Consider the following 26,236-nt stretch of genomic DNA (forward strand, 5'->3'; position numbering starts at 1 on the left):
GGTCATCTTGCAAAATTTGAAGAGAATTGAAGCGACGGATCGAACTTAAAGAGCTGAGTGTTCATATATTGTGGTATCATACAAAATGTACATATAGCAAAATAATAAAACAGTCGCTAGAACGCTATCAAAATAGCACATGTGCAACATAAGAAAAAACCAACAAAAACATTTAAATATCAAACATCCACCGTGTATCGTGTATCGTATATCATTTACAAAACCCCCTGTTCAAGGGGAAATAGTAACTGTAATAGGAGGCACCACAATCGCCGGCGGGGTGCGAGGACGCTCAGGGATATCCTGAGAAACGGATTTTGTAGGGACATTTTCCTCGTCTGTAGTCGGAGCATCCAAGGGAACCTCAGGAGACTCATCCGACTCAGTATTCCTTTTTGAGAAGGCTCTCTGAGTAAATCGGACAACAGGCTGGAAGTAAACTTTTACACCGCGAACAAAGACGTTCCAAAGCTTCACGAAAGGCTTCAAAATAAAAGCGAAGGCTCCAACAATCGCATGGAACACGGTTCCAAAATGACGATCAGGAATAAGACGTAGAACAACAGCCCATGGTAAGCATCCAAGTGCACAGATCAGACAAACTGCCCAGAGAATGCCACTGAGCCGGGTTACACCAAAGGCCTCGCCTCCAATGTATACGATCATGATTTGTCCACCGATCATGATGGCGTTGATACCGAGGAACCAATAGTTTTTGAACATGCCTTCAAAGATATTAAACTTATTATCCAGGCGACGGTTGTTGAATTCGTTGAAGATCTGCATCCATACGAATGTGTTGAAGACCACTGTTGAAAGTTGCTTTGCGCGGTGATCGGGGTCGTCTGTCACGAGGTGTGCGCTTAGAAGCTTATCACCAGCGAAATAGAGCATAAATGTAATGGCTAGTTGGTAGATTGCTTGGCCCAGAATCATTTTCCACATTGTTAGAGTAAAGAGAGAGGCGCTCTTCGGGACTGGTTTTCTATCCAAGATCTTCTCTGTCGGAGCATCCGTGGCACTGTTTCAAATTAGCGAGAATATTCCTATAGTAAAAAGAAAATTATACTCACAGAGCCAAAGCTGCAAAAGTATCCATGATGAGGTTAACCCAGAGAAGCTGAACCGCAGTCAAAACACTAGTGTTTGAGCTGCTATACACAGATGACACAAAAGTCAAGGCCACAGCAGTGATGTTGACCGTAATCTGAAATTGCAGGAACTTCGCCACAGCATCATTAACAGCTCGTCCCCAGGAAATAGCCGTAACAATGGACCGGAAGTTATCGTCTAGAAGAATAATCGAGCTAGCCTCCTTGGCAACCTCTGTCCCGGCAATACCCATGGAGAATCCAACATCTGCAGTTCGCAGAGCTGGTCCATCGTTGGTACCATCACCAGTGACAGCAACGGTTTCACCGAGTGCCTTGAGTCTTTCAACTAGAATACGCTTATCTTCGGGTGAAGAACGTGCCAGGACTTGAAGACGGGGAACGACCTGATCCATTTCTCCGTCGGATAATTGACGGAACTTGGGGCCTTCCATAACAAGACCATCTTCGGTTTTAATACCACAGGATATTGCGATGGCTGTAGCTGTGGCGACGTTGTCTCCTGTCACCATCTTGACTTGGACTCCAGCGGAATGACACTTGCGAATAGCAGCTGGGACTTCAGGACGGAGAGGGTCTTTAATTCCCACAACACCAACCCAAGTCATATCGTGGAATACATCGTCAAAGTCCGCAGAAGAGGGATTATCTTCTAGTCTCTTAGTCTTGGTAGGAGGCCAAGATGCAAAATCCTTGTAAACAATTCCAATCGTTCGAAGTGATCCTTTGGCATATTGATCAATAGCCGCCAAGATAGATTCTCTCTGATCATTGGAAATAAATTCCGTGTAGAGTGATTCCTTGCACACGTCAAGATCGGTGATCTGAGTAGTACAAGCGTGGACCATCAACTCGGAGGCACCTTTAACAAGTAAACGGTAGCCCACGGACGGATGACGGTAAACCACACCCATACATTTCCGAGCAGAATCAAATGGAATCAACTGAACAATTTCCGCAGATCCACGCTCGGAAGCGAGATCCATACCTAAATAGTCACGAGCCATTTGGAGAAGGGCAACTTCGGTTTTACTTCCCACGAACTCCTTTTGACCATCTTTTTCCTCTTCAAAAGCGGTAGAGTTTAAAGCAACACTTTTTATAATGAGATCTCGCATCGAGGTGGAGAACTTCTGAAATAGTTCCGAGATACTCAATGGGTTATTACCAGTGGTCTCATTTTCGATCTCAGTGGGTTGGCTGAATTTTTCAGTTGAGCTCCAAGTGCCAGCAACCACTGTCATTTTGTTTTGCGTCAAAGTTCCCGTTTTATCGGAACAAATTACAGTGGCATTTCCCATAGTCTCACAGGCTCGAAGAACACGCACGAGGTTATTCTCCTTGACCATTCGAGTAGTAGCAAATGCCAAAGCAAGTGTCACGGCCAGTGGAAGACCCTCTTAAGTAGATGTTAGTCTCGAGTTCAAGATTGAGAAGAACGTGTTCAGAGAGCACTACTTACCCGGAATAGCGACCACAATGACTGTTACGGCGACAATTAGAATATCCACAAATTCCTTGCCCTTTGCAGCAGAGTTTCCCGTATTGTTCGGAAGGTCGGCGATGAAGCGGAATAACAAGATAAGAAAAAGAATTATCGCAGCACTATACATCATTAGTAAAACTTGACCTTCATAACAGGATTTATAAACTTACGCTGAACCCAAATATCCAATCCAGTCAGCCAATCGACCAAGCTTCACTTGAAGCGGAGTCTGGTCATTTGAAGTCTGTAAAGAGAGCATGATTCGACCGTAGGTGGAGTATGGGCCAACACTGGTAACCAGGTAGGTGCCAACACCCTCAAGAACCTTACTTCCAGAGATCATGAAAGGATCAAGCTTCTTAGTAGCTCTTCCTTCAATGATCTGCTGCCAGACTTCATGTCCATCTGTCTTCTTCATCTGGTCTGACTCGCCAGTAGCAGATGATTCATCACATTTGATACCATGTCCTGAGATTAGAATTCCATCGGCAGGAATGGAGTCACCGGGTTCTAGGTGAAGGACATCACCGACAGTAATATCGTAGACAGATATCATCATAGACTTGCCCGAGCGAATGACTTTGACCTTACGATCATTATTCTAACACAAATGTTAGCAGACGAAACTCATAAGGTTGTAAGTATATTTACCCGTTTATTCAACTTAGTAAACTGTCGTTCCTTTTGCCAGTCATTCACAGCGGTGACAACTGTAACAATCAAAATAGCCACACAGATAGCAACACCTTCCACCCACTCCACACCTGTGCCATCATCGACTGTCTCATAGATACCCAAAGACAAAGACACAATAGCCGCAATAGTCAACAGAATAATAATTTTATCATTATACGCAATCCAGAACAGTTTCAAGAACCCTGTGGATTTCCTCGCGGGTAGTTTATTCTGCCCGAAGACTCGAAACCGATCTTCAAATTGCGTACCTTCACCAGTAGATACCGGGACAGGTAGCTGTGTTGTACTAGATTCCTCTAACTCTTCAAGCGGTGGCTTAGCCGTTGAAAGCCGTCTAGGTAGAGGAGGGGTTACTTGCTGGAAAGTAACAGTGCCAGCAAGTCGACCCTCATCAACAGATAATCCAGCTTGGAGGTCAGTTCGTAAACCGCGTTCAAGGCCTTGTAAGCCACCTAGAGCATGAAACGCAGCTAGGGACTTTGGATTTTGTAATTTATTCAGTTGACCAGGCGAGAACGCAAAGCGGTTATCGAGGACATCGAAATCTGCTTTATCACGAGGATCTGGTGATAGTGCCTCAGACAATGGGACATCATCATATTGTAAGGTTGAGTGGAGGGTTGATGAGTGGACATCGGAGTTTGCTCGAGACCGGACTGCTGTATCCGTATTTGAAGCAAAGGAATCCGAGCGAGGACGCAGAGTCTCTCCATCGATAGACTGGGATGGTCTATGTGACATATGGTGAACACCTAAACGGGTTGGGTCTAGGTTCCAAGCCATATCTGGGGATAGAGAAGAAGATGGGCTATGGTTTAGATCTGTTGGACTGGACCATGATGAAGATGCAGTTGCTGATGAGATAGATAGCGAGCGCTGAATCATGGAGAAGAGATAAATGTTAGTATAGTTTCTTGCTTGCCGCCGAACAGGTTTCGGATTTTGAATAGGTCGAGAAACGTACCTCTCTGCCCGATGTACTGGTTACCACAATTGGGCTCAGGAATGCGCCTTGATGTGCCGAGTTATCATTTGGAGGAGACATGGTCTGTAACTGGGCGCCCTGCAATTATGCAAGTTTAATGAAACGGTTCCTCAGTTATGTTTGAGAAAAAAAAAAGTTCGTTTCGAATCCCGGGATTGATGATCCTGTTATGATACCCTCCAACCTCCGATTATCTTCTCAGGCTTGGTAAGGTGGCTGTGTAGTAGTATTATGCCTAGACCGCCCAGAACAGATAGAACCGAACATGGACAGGACGTGGAGAGCTCGCTAAGGGTTAACCTTGAAGCAGATGCCAAGGTGAATGAGTGGATTTTGTGATCCACAACTTTTATCAACAAGAGAGAAAAGCGGGAGGTATGAAAGAGGAGACGAGGAAAAAGCCTATCACCCGGGAGGCTGAGCCTCTAAGACTCTCACTAGGCAGTCCAAGGATTCCTCAGTCTAGCGATCTCGTAAACAGGACTTGAAGTGACAAAGAGCTAAGTGCGAGCGAGGGGCGAAGGGGCGATTTGATCATTCATTGCCAGAAGTCATTCAACAAACACAGCCCACGAAATGGGTACAGTAGATCTACAATGCAAGCTATTCTGCTGAAGAAGATAGGCGCCGAGCTGGGAACTTCTCAAAACTCTAGCTTGCTTCTGCATTTTGCGATCCCGTGGCGCCGGGCCTGACGAGGCCGTCCAGACTCAGATATTGTGGAAGTATTCAGTCCCGATGATGGTCCAATACGAGTGCAGCATGACAGAGTTGGGTTGGCGCCGGCCTCCACGGAAGTGGAGAGACTGGGTTGCTGCGCCTCAATCCCTAAACCAATGATGGAACGGAACGAACATGATTGATAGACCCCGCTCGAAGTCTATGCGTCAGATAAATGGCATTCATCAAGTCACAGGCACATATACTGGCATTTTTTGGGGAGAGTTTCAGGTTGGGATCATCTGGAGCAAGGAGGCGGCAATTTCATGAAGTCACGGTTGAGAGCGTCATAGCGGTTAAAGTTGGGATTGAAGAGGGTCTGGTCTGGGCTGACCGCTACAAGTTTCGGGATATCAATTTGAGATATTTAATAAGCGAGACTAAAGATTCGTGGGAGGGGTAAGAGAAGATTGAAGGCATACTATCTACTCCGTACTAGCCAAGCTAATACACTTAGTGGTTGCAAGGGGGATCTTTAGAGTGCTGCTAAGATGTAACCCGTCACGGTATCTCAAGTTAACTCCGAGATCTGCATGAGTCCATAATCGTAAAATGCGCCTCAATGGACAGGGATGCTCCAGTCAATACAATCTGACATGAACCTGACATAGATCAATAGGCGTAAGCTTTGTGTAAGCTTGTGATGATGAGTGAAAAATCAGAGTGGATCACGTGTGGGGCAAGTTATGTACACAAGTACATTATGTTCATCGCAGATAAGAAATTAATAAGACAATCTAATTGGATATAAGACGTCTACGCCACAGTAGTATAATGTCATAAGTGGCTTAGACACATGGCAAATTAACCTTGTGGCGGTGCGGGTACCTGATGTATTGCCTTCAGCTCATTCCAAGGCTTGATGCCTATAGAAGTATTTAAAACATTCACACACCCAGGTAAACACATTTTCAGGTGATAGGCAGTGGCCAAAGAGGGCTATGCCAGTACTTAATTAAAGCGTGGCAAGAGGCTATACTTGAGAGATGATCAGACTCAAGGCAGTTTCGAGACATTCGTATACTTCACAGCCCCCTTCTAGGCTCCTATTTCAAGCAGGACACATTCCAAGACACTCAAGTGCTGAATGTATTGAACCTTTGGCACTTGGGTCAGACAATTCATATTTTCAATTCTCCTGGATCTATCTACACATTAGCAGTATTAACCAAGGTTCATAACCAAATTAACATTCAAAATATTCAGAAGCACCGGCAGCGAGAGAAAAATGAGGAGAGGAAATGGAAATAGAGTGAGCATAAAATGAAAATAAGCTATCAACTAGAAAAAAATAGTAAGAGGATCAAGGAGTGGGTATCTATGTAAATTAACAGTAGGGGGTGAAAAATAATAACAATAACAAGATATTCAAAGACAGGAAGAATGCAATGAGAAATGGAGGCAGAATCAAAAAAGGTAAGAAGAAAGTGAAATGAGGTCAAGTGACAAGTAAGAATCACAGAACTCAAATCACATCGCTAGCAATAGGTCGTGGCCTTCCGGCTTGGTCGAAGAATACGGGGACTCTGAGCCCCCGATGTCCTATCGACTGATTTTTGTTCATGTCGCGTATCCCATAGCCCGAAGGTAACAATAACAGAATCCCGGATCGCAGATCACAGACTCTCCGTGAAACGGCTCCCTCGACTGCCATCCAGGTGACTCCTGCCCAGCGCATCTGGCCGGGGAAGAGGGATTGCACTTTGTGGCTGTGCAATAGGGTGGGATGGGGTGACCGTGGTGGCAATGCCAAAGTTAACTGAACTGGACACCGGGAGATGGACCCTTGAAGGTCGTAGCGGTGCAAGGGTCTCTTCCGCCTCTCGAGTGTAGGTTGCATCTAACGGAGAGCCGAATGGGGAGGTTGGAGGGGGACCGTGGGTGGTAAGAGATGATAATGGTCCTCCGGTTGGGGATGTAGGTGATATGCCAATCAGACAGTCCGGAATAGTAGGAGAATCACCACCTAATCCACCGCCGTAGCCATCTCCTCCGTGAGTGAGAACGGGAGGGATTTTGCGACCAGAGATCTTCTGAAATCCGCGTTCACTTGACCCGGAGTCGATGGTGCTTTCAGTTGCGGTTGTCATCGTCGACTGACGCCAGCGTTTCATGAATGCAGGAGCAAGATAAGCTGCGTTGAAAGGATTCGAGTGTCCGTCTCGTTCAGCGGTCTCCATACTACCGGCAGCTCCCATATCACTCGACGGAAGGGTCTGTGTGCCCTTACCCTTCATAAAGTTTTGAAGATATCCTTTGCGACGGAGGAAGTAGAGTACACAGAAAACAAGAAGTGCAAGACCCGCGACACTACCCACAACACCACCGACAATCTTAGATGTAGTTGGGCTGATGGATGACCCTGAGCCCGAGGACCCGGAGTTTGTGGATGAGCCCGAACCATCTCCATTTCCAGAGCTAGAACTGGTGCCTGTTTGCGCTGCGCCACCGTACACATTCGTGGATGATGAAGATGACTGGATAGTACTTGACCAGTACGAGTCGATGGAAGAGCTGGTAGGCGCGCCAGTAAAAGTAAAGGTAAAAGTAGTTGAGGTAGATGAAGGATAGTAGTAGTCATTCGGAGGAAGAGAACTAGTGGTGGATGATGTAGTAGTTGTACTTGCAACTGAAATCAGAGGGGTCGAAGAAGCTTGCGCGCCAGTGACAGGAAACACGCGAGGGGAGGAAGCAGGAATACGCTGTTTGCTGGTAGCTGTAGACTGCGTGGAAGTCGAGTTGTTGGATGGGGTTGAAGTCAAACTAGCCGTTGGAGTTGCCATAGTGGAGTTTGTCAGGGTGGAAACAGAGCTTCCTGAGAATGTGATTTCGCCAAAAGCTGAGTTTGACACTGTCATGGGGAATTCTGTTCCCGATGATTGCCATAAAGTCTGGGAATCAGTATCAACAACCTGGACTACCGTTTGCACTGGCGCGGCTGAGGCTGAAGTAGTCTCTGCTTGCCGTCTAGCAAGTAGATCTTCCGTGATATCAGTCAGATCCTTCAGACAAGTGATTTTTGATGATGGACTACACAAATCATCAGATGAAAGGGAGTCCGGTGGTGAGAGAGGATTTTGAATTGTGCCCACTGTGTGGATATTGGGTGCCGATATGTCCGCTGAGTTCTCACCCAGTTCTTCATCATCTTGAATTGCTTCCATATGATGCTTCGCACTAATCATCCTGTCAACCCTAGAATGGCGATGTCCATGGCGAGCCATTTTGTTGGTATTTGTGCAGAGAAAGAGGATAAACAAATGTCTTCTCGTAAATCCTCACAGAGGTTTATGGCTGGATCGACCAGCACAAGAACGAATAGAATGATAACTTTCTTTTTTGAGAGAGCGAATTGATCAAGTAGTAGGGTCTTGCCCGTGAGTTTTGACAAAAGTTCAGGATCAATATTGTCCAAGAATTCCAAAAATGCCAAAACGAGAAACAGAATTGGATCGAAAGGAGTAATGAGCGGATGCTGGAGGGGAGTGAATCTACCACCAACGATGATCAGATTTCAGTAATGAGTGAATGGCATTGAATAGCCTAGAAGTGATTATGTTGTCAGTATTGAATGTTTTTCATGGTGATCATCGTGTTGTTTATGGATATCATGAGGTTATTCAACCCTATTCATGGATATTTCACTGTCTCCACGTACCGTAATCAAAAAAAGAGTGTAGGGACAAAAAATGAATACAAAAAATGAAGGATAGACCGCGCGTCCTAGTCCATATTGAATATTCCAAAATATCTTCTCCCTTCAAAAATCAGAAAAGGCGAAGTTAGTAGTCTCACCGTCTCCCCCGGAGTGATACAGGTCAGACGCGATGACAAGAGACGCACTAGGTGTTTGTAAGACTTGAGCTTGATTGTTCAAGCCTTTTTAATCCCCTGAACTGCTCAAGCAGCTACTCTGTTGAGTATGACTTGGGTGGGGGAAAAGAAAGAAAAAGAGGGAAAAGGCGAAATGAGTGGAACGGCCAGACCCAAACACTTCTCCCCTATCGACACTAAGTCCCGACCCGCGTGGATGACGAACTAACCCGACGGGGCCGAGTGGTCTTTGTGTCAATTTCCTCTGTGATTTTAGGATTGCACAATTGTGAACATGGTTGAAGAACTGTCAAAATTATGCAATGACTTTCCTAAACATTTGTTTATTTGTTTTGAGTAAAAGAAACCTGTTAAAATTTGTCTCTTGCAGTGAGGAGAATAAATGATTCGAAAAAAGGACGCAGGTACAGAAGAGACATTAACCAATGAAGAGAGAGTTAGTGGAGATTATCGAGGGTTCTGGCCAGCCACTGTCACTTTAACTATACCTAATTTAGTTTAGTCTACCACGCAGGTTTAATTAGTGATTTATTAATATCACATGATCCCTGTAAGTAAGCAAGGAGCAATATACTGCACTCATACAGAGTAACCCGTACTCTCCTTTACTACAGGGCTTTATACTGTGAAACCTTCAGTCCACGCCGTATCATGAAGAAGACTTATGAATATTATCAATCCTTATTCTCAAATCACTGGTACATTCCGCTATCTACTTAAAAGAGAATCAACTTGAACCACAGTGAAGGGGGGGTATTTAGTAAAATGGGACGCTTGCTCTCCATATTGGCCCAATGCTAGTGACCGCTTAGAATGTCTCCAACTCTTCGGCCGCACCCTCCTCAGCCTCAGCAGGGATCTCAAATCCATCCTACAAAGAAAGAAAATGTTAGATCTTAGAGCCTCATATCAAGGGGGGAGGGGGTGATAGGCGGGGCAAAGGGGCAAATATGGAAGTATGGAAGCATGGAAGTATACCCGGAAGTAAGCAATCATGCCCAGACTTGGAACGTACCTCAGTAGAGTAAAGAATGCCCTGAATGCGCGTCACCAAAGTATCCTCCTCCTTCTCCAGCTCGGGGTCAGCCTCGATGGCACTTTGAAGCAGCAGTTCAATATCACGAAGCTTCGCAAAGTAAAAGTCACGCTCCTTCTCCAATCCCGCAATCGCCTCCTTCTGGGTCGCAATCTCCTGCTGCAGAGCTGCAGTGGGAGCACCGCCTGCAGTAGCAACCCGGGGACGGACACCAGCCGTGGTCGGGGTGACACCGCGTCGTGAGCCCGCTGAGGGAGCGCGGGAGCCCGCGGCAGCCGGAGCACTAGCTGGGCCACCAGAGGCCTTTCGTCGGCTAACGGCATCGTAATCACCTCCGGGGTAGTGCTGGTCCCAGTAACGCTTGGTCCACTGAAGGAATTCCAAGTTATCCTGCATGCGGCATTTGGTAAGGGACTGGACGGGAATAGGCTTGTCTACAGCGTGGCGGCCGAAGACGTCTGGATGAAAATGAGACACGTTAGTAGAGGGATTCGTTGATGAGGCTGAGACCGGGCTGAGGAAGTCGTAGGCACGTACTCTGGAGAACCTTGAAGTTTTGCAGGTAGGCATATTCAGTGTTGACGTTGAACTTGACCCGGGACATGGGCACATCCACTAGAGAAAAAAAATCCCCGCATTAGTATACGCCAACTTTTTTTTTCTTCCGTTCAGGGCTTCGCGCTTGACCGCCAGTCGATGAATCTTGCGGCTGGGATTCAACTCACTGAATATCGAGTCAAAGATCTGGCATAGTGCAGCACTATATGAAACCGTTCACATCACGCGTCAGCCTTGTATTCTTATCGTCCATCGTCCTGCGCGTGTCGTCGAGGAGGGGGGAGGTTGTCGATCCATCATACCCGGTTCCGCATTGCTCAATCTTGGTGATGTTCAACTGGAGGAGGTTGTTCAACCAAGCCAGGAGCTCTTGTCTATATTGAGACTAGTTAGTCCACTGAATGGATGCCAGACTGGAGATGATCGTCGATAGGGGGGAAGGAACACGGACCTGGATTCACCCATGGTGGGGTAATAATAGTTGTAGTTGGAATTGCAAGATTAAAAGGGATAGAGAAAAAGGGAAATGGGAAGCTAAAGAAAGCGCGGATCAGGGAGATCAATCTGCAGGATCAAGAGTCCTTTGCCGGGGTTTGCCTGTCTGTGTTGATGCAAAACAACGACGGGATTGTTTTGATGCCAAAATCCACGGATCATGACGGCGCTAGTCATTCTTCCAGCCAATCACAGTGGTCTTACGTCATCCTAGCCTTATGCCTGAATTTTCAGTCCACAACGACATGAACTGTGCACACATGAGCAATGAACCACATCAAAGTAAGTATAGGGGACCTTGACATTACATAGCAGAATGTCAGATTCATCTTAATTTTACGATATTATAAACCTGAGAAAAAAGGAGGACGTGAGATGAATCCAAAGATCGTATCGTCGATCCCAATATTTACTCCATTGCCAATTTTAAACTCTAGCGAATGTGAATCTATGCCCCAATTCTTAGTCCCAAGTATCCCAGGCCCCCAAAAGACTGTATTTTCAATATCCAACTCCAGTTCCATCCATAATGTAATGCCAACCAATTTGAGCCAACATAAGTTCAATGTTGAAACGAAATAAACACGCTCATGAGAAACAAACAAGAAATTATAAGAAATTTATACTTGGAATCACTCTTCCAATAGTTCAATACCGTCAAGTCCGTAGCCAAAATCCATGATCACAGCTCGAGAGTCTTGACTTGTGGCCACAATTCGTCGATAGTCCGATTGGACATTGAGCATCCAGCTAGTAGTCCACCCTGGCAGATCAATGGAGAGTTCACCAGAGTCGGCATCGAACACCTTGACACTCATGTCGTAACTGCCACTGACAATACGCTTTCCCATGCTGTCCAAGTGTAGTGATCGAATCAGACCAGTGTGCCCCTGAAGGGCATTGACCAGCTCGCCTGTGTTGGCATCAAACTGATAAATAGTCTTGTCATTACCACCAGTCAAGATGGTCCGACCATCATCGCTGAACTCAACACAGGCTAGACCCCGATCTTTGCTAGGGAACTCCCGAACACAGTGACCGGATGTGACGTTCCACAACTTAACCACGCCATCGCCACTGGCCGAGACCACGAGATCACCCCGCAGTTGCACTGCATTCACCGGCCCGCGGTGGCCCACAAGCGTCTTCAGGAGTTCGCCGGTATTCCGGTCCCACACGCAGATGGTACAGTCCTTGGAGCAGGAGATGATGTAACGGTCATCAAAACAGACATCCAGTACACCGGCGCGATGACCAGAGAGACGGCGAATTGGCTTATAGTCATTCTTAATATCCCACACGATGCAGGTATAATCTGAAGACCCAGTGACCATAATCTCTTCGTCGAAACGGAGGCAAAGGATCGAGGCACTGTGGTAATCCAGCGACTTCTCCATCGGTGTAACAATACCCTCCAGGGGAGTCGATGGAGGGCAGATGGTTAGAAAGGGAGACTTTCCAGTTGCTTGCTGCGATGGATTGTTCACTTGTCCGATTCCAGGGACCTCGTCAGGAGGAGGACCGATGACCTTGAGGCAAGGCCAAGGGTAATGAGCATCCCAAATACGAATTGTACGATCGCGAGATCCGGTTATAATTTTATTTCTGAAAATAAGTCATTAGCAACAAGTCACCAGATTTAAAAGGTAACAAGAACCTTACTCATCAAACTGTGCACAGTATACACTATCCTTGTGCCCGTGCAAGTAAATCGCGGCAGCCTTGCCCTCCTTCCAGCGCTGTTCAAGAGCTCTCTTAACCAGAAACATCCGCTTCCAGTCCTGGTTAGGCCTATTCTTACCCAGCCCAGCCGGCTGCTTCTTCTTGGTCGCAGTGGAATTTGCCGGACGGCGGGGGTAGGCACCACGAAACACAGGCTTCCAGACATGGGGTGATGATGCGTGGTGATGCCAAATATTTGACACCAGTTCAGAATTCAACAAAGATGCAGGGTCCAAGTAGGAAAGAATGTGAGTCATGATCTCGGAAGGCAAGTAAGTAGCAGGATCTAACAATCAGTTAGCTATACATCTTCTGTTGGGATAAAATCGATTTCACATGTCTTACCAATACGCATGACACCCAACTGAGTGTCTGAGTCCGAGGGATCGCGCAAGTCAATGCCAATCCCACTCTCAGTATCCTGCGTCACTCTCATATCGAGAGCCTTCTCCCGCTCGATTCGAGCCAACTGTCTAGCCAGATCCATCTGTTCATTCTGCGCAGCCGCTGCAGCACGAGCAGCTGCACCGAAGAACTTATCATTTGGGATGATAGGTGGTTCCGACCCATGACCCGGAATTGGAGCCGGAACTGCCGCGGTTGGCGCATAGAAATCGTGGAGTGCGGAGACACTGTGGAGAGAGGGACGGCGGTTGACACTGCAGGCCATAGTCCATGCCTGGGGACGCACATCCCAATTACCAGACGCAGCATTGCGCTTGTGGCCGGCATGACCCGAGACCTTATAGTGGCGACCATCATCATTCTCCTCCTCCCCGGACACACGCATGTTGTGCTTGGAGGACTTGCTGCGTAGTGTGACGGAAAGCCGGCGGCCCAGAGCCACTAACCCATCCACTGGATGACGCAAGCTTGAAAAGCTCTTGGCCGCACGGCGTCGAGGCACTGCCTGTTGAAAAGGCTCAATCTCCTCGACAGCCGAGGCATCCTGATCACAATACGCCTCCGCCGGGGAGGTCTCTCTCCACTGATCGAATGTGAAATCTTTGGGAAGGGGAATGGATTGCACCGCGGTTCGGGCTCGTGGACGAAGCGATACTGAGGGTCGTCGCCTCGTGGAGGTTGAGGTAAAGGTGGTATCTCGTGGCGACATGGCTTCCGTTGTCGCGCGAATAGTGAAAAAGGCGAATCAACAAGGAATGATCCTGGCGTTAAAGACCACGATCGATCTCGATCTCCTGTATATTATATGGTTCAAAAAACGACTGTAACTTTTTCCCCAATCCCAGTCTAGTTGTATAGTACTTGTATGTCGAAATGCAATATATGGAGGGGGGTTTTGAGGCGTAGGGGCAAATGAAATAATGAAATGATAAGAAAGACTGTTCAACAATGGAGCCCCCAGGAACGACTAAAAAGAAAGACGAAGAGAATGAATGTAAAAGAAAAAGGGCGCAAGGAGAAAGGAGGTAGGGAAATTCCAGAATTAAGGGCCCTACAACTGGGGGTCTGAGAGTCGGGCGGTGAATCGGGATGGATTGATTGGGTTTAACTCTTAAGTATCAAGTATGTATGAGTTACCTCCCGCTTATATTCTAAGCCCTTACAACGTCATTGTACTCTCTACTTACTTCACTACCTGCACCTGAATAGATTTTTTTTTCTTTCTTACTGTAAGGATCTGGGGGGCAAATCATGGGGGCAAAAACTTGGAGTACCGCAACTAAGCTAATCCACTAATTATGCCTTATAGCCCAAGTACAGAGTACATCCGTTCAGTCTGACCCATTGGGTTTTAGGGTGGCGACCTGATCCAAGGTTAGTAACAACTTTGCTTAGAATCGGGAAAAGTAGGGTTTGACTGAACTTGACTGAATTAAGGTGGAACAAAATCTTTTTCCATGAATCCATGCCGGTATACCCGTCGATCCTGTTCGGCCCGGATCCACTATGGGGAATGTTTGGGGTTAGTCCACGATGCATGTTACGTATCAGCCCTGGAGGTGTCTCTGTTAACTAACTAACTATTAACGTTAACTATTACTGGCACAGCACCTGAGGTTTCAGGCCCCTGAATCTTCCTCGACAACTATTGATATTATACTCCTTGTGTTACGGGCACTCCGATGAATTCTTTCAGGGGGTCAATTCCCCGGATCTCCGCTTTACTTCGCAAGAAACCGTTCCCCATCCCTTCTCCTGGCCCACATTTACCGCCCGACATACTCATTGATGAAGAGATCTCGCCCGTATACAATTCCAAGCACTTCTATCCAGTGAAGCCAGGAGAGGTTCTCGCCGATCGCTACCAAACCCTGATCAAGGTTGGCTGGGGCGTATCCTCAACAGTATGGCTGGCGCGTGACTTGCAAGTGTAGCCTTTGAATAACTTGAATTCAATTCGATGCTACACCTGTTTCTAACAAAGAAGTAGGCATATCGAAGAGCCAGAGAATATTGTGACAATAAAAATCGCCAATAAAAATGCAAATCTTACTGGTCATGAGCGCGATGTTGAAGAGCACATTTCTACAGCAGACCCATCACATCGCGGTCGCTCACTTATGCGAACATTTATAGACACATTTGAAATCCAATAAAAGGAAGGTTCTTATTCATGTCTTGTGTATCCACCAATGAGAGAGACATTGTCGATGTATCAGCGCCGCTTTGACGATAGAAAAATGCCATTGCCCCTCGCTAAAACCTACATTCGTACTCTTCTTACAGGGCTGGACTATCTACACAAAGAATGTAGAAAAGCTCATATGGGTAATTATATACCCAGCCTGCCAGTGATTATATTTGTATCATACTGATCCCAGACCGTTAGATCTCAAATTTGACAACATGATGGTCTCATTCGAAGATTCAGCCGCGCTTTCTGATTTCATGGATCTTGAACTTGAAAAAGACTGATTTAACAGGACGATCAGTCTATCAATCCCGTAGTGATTTTGGACCTCTCAAAGGGCTTCAAAGCATACCAAAGCTCGTGGATTTTGGCCTGGCGACCAGACTCCCAGAAAACGACGACTGGGGTGTCTGGCCTATTCAGCCAGATCCTTATCGGGCACCAGAGGTGATACTGGGCAATAGATGGCAAATGGAAGCGGATATTTGGAATTTTGGTGTTCTGGTGAGTGTCACTCCCCCGATATGATTGCATCCACTAATATCTGAGTAGATGTGGGATATGATAGCAGGCAAGGAGCTCTTTCAGCATTTTTATGATCAAGAAGGTCGCTACGATCCTAAACTGCACATTGCTGAAATGATAGCCTTACTTGGAAACCCTCCTCCCGAGATCAGAAAAAGGTATCATGTCATGCGAGAGTACCCTTGGCCACACCCTGTCACACGAGAAGATGGCACAGTATGCGAGACTGCGGAAGAGGTTTTCTGCGGGCCGTTCTTTGATAGTAATGGTATGGCTGGGCCCCCTTCTCTTGATTAAGTTCTCATCAGGCTCATGAAATATTCTAACTCGTTCGCTTCACGAGCATCTGATTCCTGACCGGAAGCTAGATGATGCGGTTCCCTTCCTTGAGGGAGAAGAGAAGGAATTGTTTCTGGATCTTGCTAGAGGAATGCTTGTATGGCATTCTCAATTTACAAAAACGGCAGGCGATCTGGCGGAGCATCCATTTCTTAAGCTGAACCGCACCTGCACCTGATTTCTGAGCTAACGAAATGACTCGAAAATGAGGGTCCTATCTCCACTTTCTGTATAATAATAAATCTTACTTCTGGTGTCATATGTGTGCTCATATATCTAAGATGAATTGAATTGAATATTGAAGGCTTCAAGTCTGTTCTGTTATTAAAGGTATCCGCGGTTCTATGTCCCTCCGAGTCTCCATAGCTTCTTAACGCCTCTCTTCCAACTATCTAAAGACTTTATCGTAGCCAGTCAAAGTAAACCGATAACGAACATCCCCCTTCTTCATCCACAGCATAGCCTCCTTCAAACCCTCCTCACCAATCGCAATCTCCTCAACCCAACCTTGAAGTCCCTTCTCCGCCGCCAACTGAAGCATATTCAACATTTCCTTCCTGCTACCCAAATGGCTAGCCCCAATCAGCACTCCATTCCCAATCAAATTCTGCGCCTTAATAACCTGACCCTCTTCCTCTGGCAATCCAACACTAATCCAACGCCCATGAACATCCATCATAGAAAGGTATCTCGCAAGATCAAACCCCTCCGACGAATTCGCACAGTTGATAATCAAATCAAACGAGAACCGATGCGGAATCTCCCATCCATCTTCAGCGGTAGCAATGTACCCATCCGCGCCAAGTTCCCTTGCATCAGCCTCCTTCGCTCTCGATCGCGAAATAGCCCAAACCTCCGCTCCGAGTGCCTTGGCAAACATAATTCCGAAATGACCAATTCCTCCCAGTCCCACAATACCTACCTTTTTGCCCGGTCCCGCACCATTCCGTACTAACGGCGAGTACGCCGTCAGTCCAGCACAGAGCATGGGAGCTACGGTGTTTGTTGGAAGTGCATCCGGGATAGGAAACACCCAGTGCTCGTGAATTCGTACGTGAGAGGAATATCCACCCTGACTGGTGATACCGGTTTCAGGCCACACAGAGCCGTACGTATCCATCATCTGTACGGGACAGTATGTTTCGTTGTCGTTTCGACATTGCTTGCATTCGCCGCAAGAGTAGGACTGTGCGCCTACGCCGACGCGTTGGCCTTCTTTGATGAGCGTGACTTTTGGTCCGACTCGAATAGCGCGGCCGATGATTTCTAGATATGGTTAGTTTCGTGGTTCTAGAAATGGGATTCTCGATCTGGAAGACATACCGTGTCCCACGCAGAGAGGGAATTTCTGATCTCCCCATCCACCTGATATTTGAGTTAGTGGGTCTGTAAGGTGTAAATCGCGAAGTGGGACATACCGCTGATGGTGTGGACGTCACTGCCGCATACACCACATGCCTCGATTTTGATGTCAACGTCTGTCCTGAGTTAGATGGAGATTTTTGTAGGATAGATCATTTAACAGCTCACCGTAGTCACCGAATGGCTTCAGCTTGAACTGTCATAGTGAGATGGTCAGCTATATGGTCAGTTACAGGGTGCATTGGAGTAGGTAACTCACGAATCGCTTGTGGAAGTGAGTGTAGGTATCAGGACCATCAACTTGGAAACCCTCAGCTTCTTCAGGGTACGGCATTTTGTCAGAATGACTCAGATGATTTAAGTGAAAGAAATGTGGAGTAGTAGAGATGGGATCAGAGAGAAACGTGTAGAGTAGAGGGTGATAATTTGGATGAGTTCGAGTTAGAAATGGGAGAGGAGGAGCTATATCAATGAGCCAAGGAAGCACTCGAGACGAAATTTTTCAACTGAGTATCTAGAGTGCGGCATATAGTTTTGCTCCATCATGTCACTATCATGTGCCACCTATCTCGGCATTAGTTCCCCAGGCTCCACCGCCAGATCCAAGAATCAGAGGTCCTTCTCGCCCGAGAAAAACTCAATTATCCCGACTTGAGTAAATTGGGCTTGTTGAACGTGGGGTGGTGTGGTTATTTTGGAGCCGTGGGGCGTGGTATGTATAGTATTTGACTCCATCAGAAACCTCGGGACGATAAGAGTCACTTATGGCTCGTATATTCAACTAGAATTCTCCATCAATAAAATTTTTGGCTGTGCGGGTAGTTTCAATTCAAATGATAGAATTTAGGATTGATCAATAGATTTAAAATCCAGAGGCCAAAGAGTATATAATTCTTGGGAGGTAGGTACCTATACTCCAGGGCTGTATAGTAGGTACAAGGATACGGAGTAGTATAGGTAACCATGAATAGCACCTTAAGGTGGAAGTACTCATATCAAAATCCTTTGGAATGGATTGATTATTTAGAACTTGAAGGGGGAGGTTTTTTTGATATCTAAATGCAAGGATTACACTGGCAGTAAATAGTAAACATTCAAGGAACCAGAGCTCCCATAAATTTCAGTTAAAGGCTCCCCCAGTAACATCTCTGCCCTGCTTGGCCTAGCGGCTTGTGGCGGTCGGCGACCCAGACTCAACGGGGACAAAGGTACTGAAATTAGGTATGCCGGGCCTAGTTTCAGTGGCAGAGAAAATACCTGCGGGTGGGAGGGCATCTAGCTACGGCTAGGGATAATGACTTTTTTCATTTCTTTTACCCATTATAATTCTAGCTTTTCTCTTTCTATTGCACCTTTCAGATCTTCGAAATAAAAACAATTGAGCGAGATAGAAAGGATTCTGTGATGGAGATGAATGTATCAAGTGAGGCTGTTGAGGCTATTCACGCATTTCTGATTTTGAAGCTCCTGGGTTCGATCCCTGACCCGGCTGGTTTTCTTTTTTTCTTTTTCTCTTGTCGAGCTACATTAAATTTCTTTCCCACCATAGGTACCTTCAAGTTTAGATATTTAATCCATATCATCTTCAAATATACTAAAATGTCCCCCACGTCGGCAAATACTCTGAATGGCGGAGAATCAAATTCCACCAATCATGATAGAGTTAGGTAAATGTGGGGGAGGGGTTGATGCACTCAAGTACTTGACATCTATACTACATATCAATTACATCGAAGAGAATAAATAGATAGAAAAAAAGTAGATCGATATCAAATCAATTGATTCACTCTGATGCGATTTACAGCTTCAAAATTATCCATTTAGGAAATCCAAGTGTAGCTATATAGTAAAACAGCAAGTGCCGTGCCCCGCGATGACATCGGCTATTGACGTTTTTCAAACGCCGGAAGAATTATGTCCAGCTCCATCGACACAAGATCCCTGCCTTTTCTCTTTCTCTTGAGCCAATTCCACTTTTCTACTCCTCAATCACTGATTTCTCACATCCCTCTATTCCACACAACCCACCATGGCCCCTCCTAGCGTTTTGATGGTAAGAATGATCCGCCTGTCGCAATCTAGCTTCAGCTAACCAGAATCCAGGTCGGTACTGGCGAGTACACCACCGGCTTCGTCGGCGGTGGTGCATCCGGATCAGATAAGAAGGTCGGTGTCGTCGGATTGTCTCTCTTCGATCTGCGCCGACGAGGCAAGGTCAGCGAACTGAGCATGGTCGGCGTATCGGGCAAGAAGTTCCCAGGAATCCGTACGTAAAAACAGCCATTACCCAACACAGCCTATGAGCCAATTCTGACTATCTTAAGGTGATCATCTGCACAAGAACATCTGCCAAGTCTACAATGGCCTCGACACATCCTTCGCCTCCTTCCCAGCAGACGACCAAACCGACCCAGACGCCTACAAGACGGCTATTGACGCCCTCCCCAAGGGCTCCGCCATCACCATCTTCACTCCCGACCCAACCCACTTTCCAATTGCGCTGTACGCCATCGAGCGCGGCATTCACGTCATGATCACCAAGCCCGCAACCCAACGCCTAGAAGACCACCTCGCCCTTGTGGAAGCAGCCCGCAAAAACGGCGTCTTCGTTTTCATCGAGCACCACAAACGCTTCGACCCCGCATACTCCGACGCACGCGCAAAGGCCCGTACCCTCGGCGACTTTAACTACTTCTACAGCTACATGAGTCAGCCTAAGAGCCAGCTTGAGACTTTCAAGGCGTGGGCGGGTCGCGAGTCCGATATCTCGTACTATCTCAACTCGCACCATATCGATATCAACGAGAGCATGGTTCCGGATTACAAGCCTGTTCGTGTAACCGCTACCGCCTCACAGGGTACAGCTGCGGCCCTCGGATGTGTTCCTGAGACAGAGGATACAATTACCTTGCTGGTTGAGTGGCGTCGTCGCGATAACCCTGCCAAAATTGCGACGGGTGTCTACACTGCTAGCTGGACGGCTCCTCAGAATGCGGGTGTTCACTCTAATCAGTACTTCCACTGTAAGTCATTTCCTTCTGACCTCGCGAGAGATCATGTTTACTGATTTTTACAGATATGGCCGCCAATGGTGAGATTCGTGTAAACCAGGCGAAGCGTAGTTACGATGTTACTACTGATGAGCAGGGCCTAATCTGGGTGAACCCGTAAGTTGAATAGCAGTGTTGTTTCTTTGGATTTTACTCATACGTTCTGTTTAGATTCTACATGCGCTATGCCCCTGATGAGGAGGGTAACTTTGGTGGCCAGACCGGATACGGCTATGTCAGCTTTGAGAAGTTTATTGATGCTGTCACAGCCCTCAATGAGGGTCGTGTGACACTTGACCAGCTGGATGCTCGTCCTCTCCCTACTTTGAAGAACACAATTGCCACCACAGCTATCCTCGATGCTGGTCGTCGGTCTTTGGATGAGCGTCGCCCCATTGAGATTGTTTCAGAGGGTGATAAGTGGGAGCTTAAGTAAATAGACTATGATAAACTGTATAGTTCTGTTTATATGATGAATGAAATTGTTACATGTGCATAAAATCGTCTTTTTTAAGAATGAGTGGACAATATAGAAAAAGCTGTGGGGTATTAGCAGATACCGCTAGAAGTAGATTTACTAGCTAAGAATCAAAAGGAGCTGAACGACATAATGCGGAACTCCGAAATCAACCTGACGCCATCCCTGCAGAAACAAAAAAAGAATCCCTTAGAAGCAACATCTCGTGGTATCATGCAAGAATCTCAGTTGGAAAAAAAATAAAAAATAGAAAGCCTTTATCGCCGAGACCCGCCTTTGACGATCCCATCAATGCCCTTACTCAACTTCACGCGACACTCAGGGCAGTACCATTTAGCTGTACGCGAAGGGACCTCAGACAGGCCAACACAGTCGAGGTGGAACCATTCGCGATCGCACTGAAATGATAATTATTAGCAAGGCTCAAAAGAACCAAAAACGAAGGACATAACTCACATCTTGATTCTCACAGCAGATCATCGTTCCAAAGCTCACGTCTCCACAGAGACAGTATCGCGGTTCATTTGCATCAATCTTCTCAACAACCCCGTCTTCGTCAACACGAACATCGTCCAGAATGCTAAGACGCTTCTTTCCTGGCTTGGCCTTACGACGGCCATAGCTCACAGCGGCACCACCATCCTGACCAGAGGAAACAGGACCAGGTGCGGGACGCTTTCGTCGACGAGCTGGGCCTGGAACACTGGGTGCGTGAGAAGTCTCCCGAATTGGAGTCTTACGGGCCGGCGTAGCGCTCTTGATACGCAGGTCTCGTGCACCAGCTGCATTTATGGAGGCACCACTAGCCAAGCCGCCAAGCTCGGCCGCTGCGGCCGCAGAGCGTCGAGATGAAGGTCGCGTCACAGGTGGGGTAGGTGTGTTGGTAGGCTGGGCAACAGATCGTGTGGAGCGTTTTGAACCATTGGGAGAAGGTAATGGAGGCGAGATCTTTGTTTTGGGGGGCTACTTTGGTCGAAATCGTGGGAACAGGGAGGGGCGCATCCCCTAGGCCATTGGGACCTGTTCCTCGACTGGATCGTCGACGTGATTTTGATGTTGCTTGTGCCAGTACAGGGGGTGCCAGTACAGGAGGCACCGGCGCAGATGTCGGATCAAACAGGAATTCCTCAATATCATCTTCGGCGACCTCCCGCTTTCTTTTACGTGATGATCGGCTAACAGGTGTCTCTTGAACAGCTGGAAGCTTCACAGTCAAATCTATCTCTCCATTAGCTGCCGCTTCTCGTGCGAGCAACTCTCGCTTTAGCTTCTTAGCCTCATTCAACTTCATGCCTCGGTTGCTTAGCTTTGTCTGATCCAATTCCTTTGGCTTCTCGCCTCGGTGGGTCAGCTCAATATTGTCACAATCAATCAAATCATCTCCAGCCTCTTCAGCCAGAGCCTTGGCAGCGCGGTAGGCCTCCCAGCCACGACCAGAGAGGGATAGTTCACGATGGATCATCACTTCGCTTGGCTGCCAGACTGCATTCTTCTTCATCTTCTTCCGCAGCCTAGTCATCTCCCACTCGGTCAGTCGCAGCCATGGCAAATCCTCGCTACCAATTTTCGCGTCTGGAGGCGGGGGCTTTAACAGAGCAAGCGCAGCACTTGTCAAAGCTTGGGTACCCGAGCTAGGTCGTCGGGCATGTTTCTCCTTCTTTGAGGGTTTAGCAGGCTTGGGTGCAACTATGTCAAGATCAGCCTCGGCATCTGACTGCTCGGTGCTGGCAATCGGAGAGTCCGGGTTAAAGCCGACTAGGTGGTCTGCGACACCGGCGCGTCGAGATCTGGACTTCTGCGAACTTCCGGGTTTGCCATCCAGGCGCAAGGTGATACGCGGCGTGGGTGCACCCGATTTCTTGTCCTTGCGCGAACGCTTCGCATTAGACTCAGGTGGAGGCGATGGCTCAATAGAAGGGGGTCTCGGTAGGGTCTCCAGTTTCTGGCGAATGCAGCTCAAGCGATCAAAGTGGCGATCCACAACATCATAGATGCGGCAAGCCTCTGCGTAGGCAGATTCCCGGGAATTAATCGCGCGATCCAGCTGGTGTGAGATATCGCGGCGAAGGGCAATCGCGCTGGGGCGCTCATCGGATGCGAGTTCAGGAAGTTGTCCGTAGGTCTTGGTGAGCTCATGGATGTCTTGCGCGGAGTCGAGATAGCGGTCGTCAAGACCACGGATAAGGGTGAGGGAACGGATAAGATCGGCTGGGAGGTATTCCGTATAGTCGATGAAATCAGTTACGGTCGCCTGCGCGTCAGGATCGAAGGGGCCATCGAGAATGACCCCGCCGCTGTGATCGGTTTCATCGGTCATCGGCATCCTTGCCGGTCAAAGGACGCGTTTGGTAACCACAAGAATAAGGAGGAGCGTATTTGAAACACAATAAGAGTCGACCAGGACGATGATACTTTTAAATGAGGTCAGTCCAATGATTAGGTGCGCGATATCGGTTTCATAAGAGGTCAGCCAGTATCAGCTCTAGGCTGCGAGTGCTAAACAATGGGGTTCCTGGAGCCTCAGGTGTTTGTTGCTTAGTCATGGGGCTGGGCCATCTCCAATATCAAAGACCCGCTATATACATTTATTGGGGTCACAGTATCTCTTCAAGTTGAACATTATTACTTTACATATTTATTTCATTGAAGATGTTTTTCAAATTGATCCTAGTTTAAACATTTGAATTTTATGTTATTCCAAGTTCCAACTTGGGGGATTAATGAGTGTGTAGAATTTCGAAAAATTTAAGACTCGGACTCGGAGATATATACATACATCATAGTACTACAGTACTACTAGTACTCAGGTCTTCCAGAATATCCATTATATACTAGGTACTACCTAGGTAGTACTAGTACTCTTGCCAGTGCCCAGGTGTCCAACCTTCAAATGTTGGAACTTGAAGTCCCCTTGGCGGTGACTCGAGCACTTGAGAGCTTGATACTACTACTAGTAGTACGATGATGCCCATAATAATACTGACATCTGGATGAAAAGGACTTGGAAGATCTACTATGTAGTATTCATAGATATTGAATCAATCAAAATTAAATCCCAGTTCTTGAGTCCCGGTGTTGACTGTCATCTCCAGGCTACGATATCACAATTTACAAAGGCTGCCTAGAGACTTTCACTGAAAATTGTTGATGGATTGAAAATCTATCTGAAAAATTCACTCCAATACCTATGAGAGCAGATTAAGAGCCCCTCAACCCGCTCGCTTGTCACGTCCTCGTCCCCTCAGTTGACAAACGCGTTACTACGCACACGTAAAGTTACGTTCCTACCAACACGTTCCTGCTATCTTCTCGTCACCACCAACACGTCCACGGGTCACTACGAACACGTTCCTGCCGCCGTCTTCTCTCACGGGAGAGCGCTCCCGTTCTCTCACGGTGTTCTCCCGACACTAATATTAACGTGATCCTCAAATCCAACCACGTGTCACTGCGTGTCAGCGAAATTCAAAATGACTGATAACTACGATTTGGAAATGCGCCTTGCCATCGTTGGTAGGGAGCTGGAGGATGTTGTTGATGCCGAGGCACAACATGAGACGCCAGTTGCTGAACCTCATGATTCCTCTGCCCCCACAGTAAGTGGCTCTATTTTTCCGCAACTTGACGGTAAACTCCGGGTTCATGATACTCGTGCTCTCTACCCTGTTTCTTATGTCCGGAGTCGCGTTGTTGGTTCTGTGCCAAGAATCTCCGATAACCCCGTCATACAGCCACCAATGGCCTCCAGTGCACTTTTGGAAACAGAAATCGAGAATGTATTGTCCTTCGTCCCTGCACACATTTTCGCTAAGTTCCCTCAGAAGTACATCAGCAATGCTTCTCAACAAGACTACATTATCGAACACTTCTTCAAGGATATCTGGAACCGGAGTTGGGATCTGTAAGTCGCGTTATAAGCATATAGACATGACAGACTCCACTAACATATTACCTATTTCACCCCCAGGTTTTATCTGCCCCTCCCTGAGAGACAAGCTCATCAATCACTTATCCTCGTGCCGCAGTCTCAGGCTGAGAACATGCTCTCTCACATCAACGCTGTGGTTTCCCTGAAGCTAACTCTCGATGGGATGAAGCAGGATCGACTGGTACTTGACTTTGTCAATCTTCCAATTCCAAAGCCGCTTTACCTGGGAAGATCCAATGACGCAGAGGAGAAAAAATTTCTTCAGGGAAATATCCAACGCATGGAGAACTTCGCAGAATGGGATGACCTTGCAAAGGACAACAATTCCCTGATATTTAGAGCGTTCACACAGTACCTGAAAAATGTCATCCTGCCAACAATGAACTGCAAAAAAGCGAGGTGGAATTCAAAGCGTCGAGCTAAGATGGCTAAGATGGCCAAATGGACCAGCCAGCTAAACTGGCTGCTAAGCTGTCTTGGTCTGCGCCCTCCTCCTGCTTCCGAATCTTCTCCGAATGGAGACCAGCAATCCGTCTTGGCTCCTGTGAACGTCCTTATGGCTCCTGAATGGGATTTTCACAACAATCCTGTTTTCGTTAGCATTGACTGTGAGTGGATGGAACGATCGTCATGGGCACTGACAGAAGTTGGTATCTCTATCCTGGATACCCACGACCTCGTCAACCTGCCGCCCGGTGATTATGGCGAGAACTGGAAGAAGAGAATTCGTTCATACCATCTCCGGGTCTCCGAGCATGAATCCCATATCAATCAGGAATTCTGCCTGGGATGCCCGGACAAGTTCGAGTGGGGCCAAAGCTATCTGATTGATCATGACCACATGGGTGTGACTATCGACCATTACTTGAGTTCGCATGGCGCAGGTCGCAATCTGATTCTGGTGGGTCTGGCCATGGACCATGACCTTCAAATTTTGCGACGAACTGGAAGTGTGTACTTCTCTCAGCCGGAGGGGGCTATGTTTAACGATCGTCTCGACGTTGCATACTTGTTCCGCGCTCTACGCAACATCGACGTGCACCACGGAATGGCGCGCCTTTTGGGCGAGCTGAATGAACTCCATTCAGAGTGGCTTCACAATGCAGGCAATGATGCTCGATACACCATGCATGCACTTGTTCGGATCGCAATGGAGGCCGCTGGTGAGAAGCAAGAGAGTGAGATGGAAGTTGTGGATTGACCGCGTTATGGGATTTAGGTCCCTGAGTTTCTGGGTTCCTGGATTCCCCTGAAATGTACACTAGTTCCAACGATTGACCAAAAAAGATAAAAACCAAAAAAGAATGAAAATTG

General features: G+C 47.2%; 9 protein-coding genes across 9 annotated transcripts; 3 read left to right on the forward strand and 6 right to left on the reverse strand.

The window, feature by feature from the left end:
- Window positions 1-231: 231 nt before the first annotated feature.
- Window positions 232-4,339, reverse strand: pmcB (putative calcium-translocating P-type ATPase(PMCA-type); the record flags this gene model as incomplete). The annotated part of the gene is made up of 6 exons (XM_057084681.1): window positions 232-1,021; window positions 1,074-2,511; window positions 2,575-2,717; window positions 2,769-3,199; window positions 3,250-4,170; window positions 4,259-4,339. 6 exons carry the CDS (start codon window positions 4,337-4,339, stop codon window positions 232-234), a joined length of 3,804 nt encoding a protein of 1,267 aa, XP_056950830.1.
- A 2,276-nt stretch (window positions 4,340-6,615) lies between these two features.
- Window positions 6,616-8,223, reverse strand: N7483_001245 (uncharacterized protein; the record flags this gene model as incomplete). The annotated part of the gene is made up of 1 exon (XM_057084682.1): window positions 6,616-8,223. The coding sequence occupies one exon, from the start codon at window positions 8,221-8,223 to the stop codon at window positions 6,616-6,618; it is 1,608 nt and encodes a 535-aa protein (XP_056950831.1).
- Window positions 8,224-9,641: 1,418 nt separating this feature from the next.
- On the reverse strand, window positions 9,642-10,892 carry eb1 (microtubule-binding protein BIM1; the record flags this gene model as incomplete). The annotated part of the gene is made up of 6 exons (XM_057084683.1): window positions 9,642-9,704; window positions 9,849-10,327; window positions 10,407-10,484; window positions 10,595-10,629; window positions 10,730-10,801; window positions 10,879-10,892. 6 exons carry the CDS (start codon window positions 10,890-10,892, stop codon window positions 9,642-9,644), a joined length of 741 nt encoding a protein of 246 aa, XP_056950832.1.
- A 662-nt stretch (window positions 10,893-11,554) lies between these two features.
- N7483_001247 (F-box/WD repeat-containing protein) lies at window positions 11,555-13,758 on the reverse strand (the record flags this gene model as incomplete). The annotated part of the gene is made up of 3 exons (XM_057084684.1): window positions 11,555-12,527; window positions 12,585-12,930; window positions 12,990-13,758. The coding sequence occupies 3 exons, from the start codon at window positions 13,756-13,758 to the stop codon at window positions 11,555-11,557; spliced, it is 2,088 nt and encodes a 695-aa protein (XP_056950833.1).
- A 973-nt stretch (window positions 13,759-14,731) lies between these two features.
- On the forward strand, window positions 14,732-16,282 carry N7483_001248 (uncharacterized protein; the record flags this gene model as incomplete). The annotated part of the gene is made up of 5 exons (XM_057084685.1): window positions 14,732-14,979; window positions 15,040-15,158; window positions 15,533-15,744; window positions 15,793-16,033; window positions 16,134-16,282. The coding sequence occupies 5 exons, from the start codon at window positions 14,732-14,734 to the stop codon at window positions 16,280-16,282; spliced, it is 969 nt and encodes a 322-aa protein (XP_056950834.1).
- A 210-nt stretch (window positions 16,283-16,492) lies between these two features.
- Window positions 16,493-17,800, reverse strand: N7483_001249 (NAD(P)-dependent alcohol dehydrogenase; the record flags this gene model as incomplete). The annotated part of the gene is made up of 5 exons (XM_057084686.1): window positions 16,493-17,370; window positions 17,428-17,469; window positions 17,523-17,582; window positions 17,635-17,662; window positions 17,726-17,800. The coding sequence occupies 5 exons, from the start codon at window positions 17,798-17,800 to the stop codon at window positions 16,493-16,495; spliced, it is 1,083 nt and encodes a 360-aa protein (XP_056950835.1).
- Window positions 17,801-19,495: 1,695 nt separating this feature from the next.
- N7483_001250 (Gfo/Idh/MocA family protein) lies at window positions 19,496-20,952 on the forward strand (the record flags this gene model as incomplete). Its single annotated transcript, XM_057084687.1, has 5 exons — window positions 19,496-19,519; window positions 19,570-19,732; window positions 19,791-20,489; window positions 20,543-20,633; window positions 20,688-20,952. 5 exons carry the CDS (start codon window positions 19,496-19,498, stop codon window positions 20,950-20,952), a joined length of 1,242 nt encoding a protein of 413 aa, XP_056950836.1.
- A 299-nt stretch (window positions 20,953-21,251) lies between these two features.
- Window positions 21,252-23,317, reverse strand: N7483_001251 (putative PHD finger domain protein; the record flags this gene model as incomplete). The annotated part of the gene is made up of 3 exons (XM_057084688.1): window positions 21,252-21,392; window positions 21,451-21,882; window positions 21,962-23,317. 3 exons carry the CDS (start codon window positions 23,315-23,317, stop codon window positions 21,252-21,254), a joined length of 1,929 nt encoding a protein of 642 aa, XP_056950837.1.
- Window positions 23,318-24,464: 1,147 nt separating this feature from the next.
- Window positions 24,465-26,123, forward strand: N7483_001252 (uncharacterized protein; the record flags this gene model as incomplete). The annotated part of the gene is made up of 2 exons (XM_057084689.1): window positions 24,465-24,895; window positions 24,962-26,123. The coding sequence occupies 2 exons, from the start codon at window positions 24,465-24,467 to the stop codon at window positions 26,121-26,123; spliced, it is 1,593 nt and encodes a 530-aa protein (XP_056950838.1).
- Window positions 26,124-26,236: the final 113 nt, after the last annotated feature.

This window comes from Penicillium malachiteum (assembly GCF_028827825.1).
Source record: "Penicillium malachiteum strain IBT 17515 chromosome Unknown utg000001l:1.0-8184562.0:1.0-8186909.0, whole genome shotgun sequence".
Classification (NCBI taxonomy): domain Eukaryota; kingdom Fungi; phylum Ascomycota; class Eurotiomycetes; order Eurotiales; family Aspergillaceae; genus Penicillium; species Penicillium malachiteum.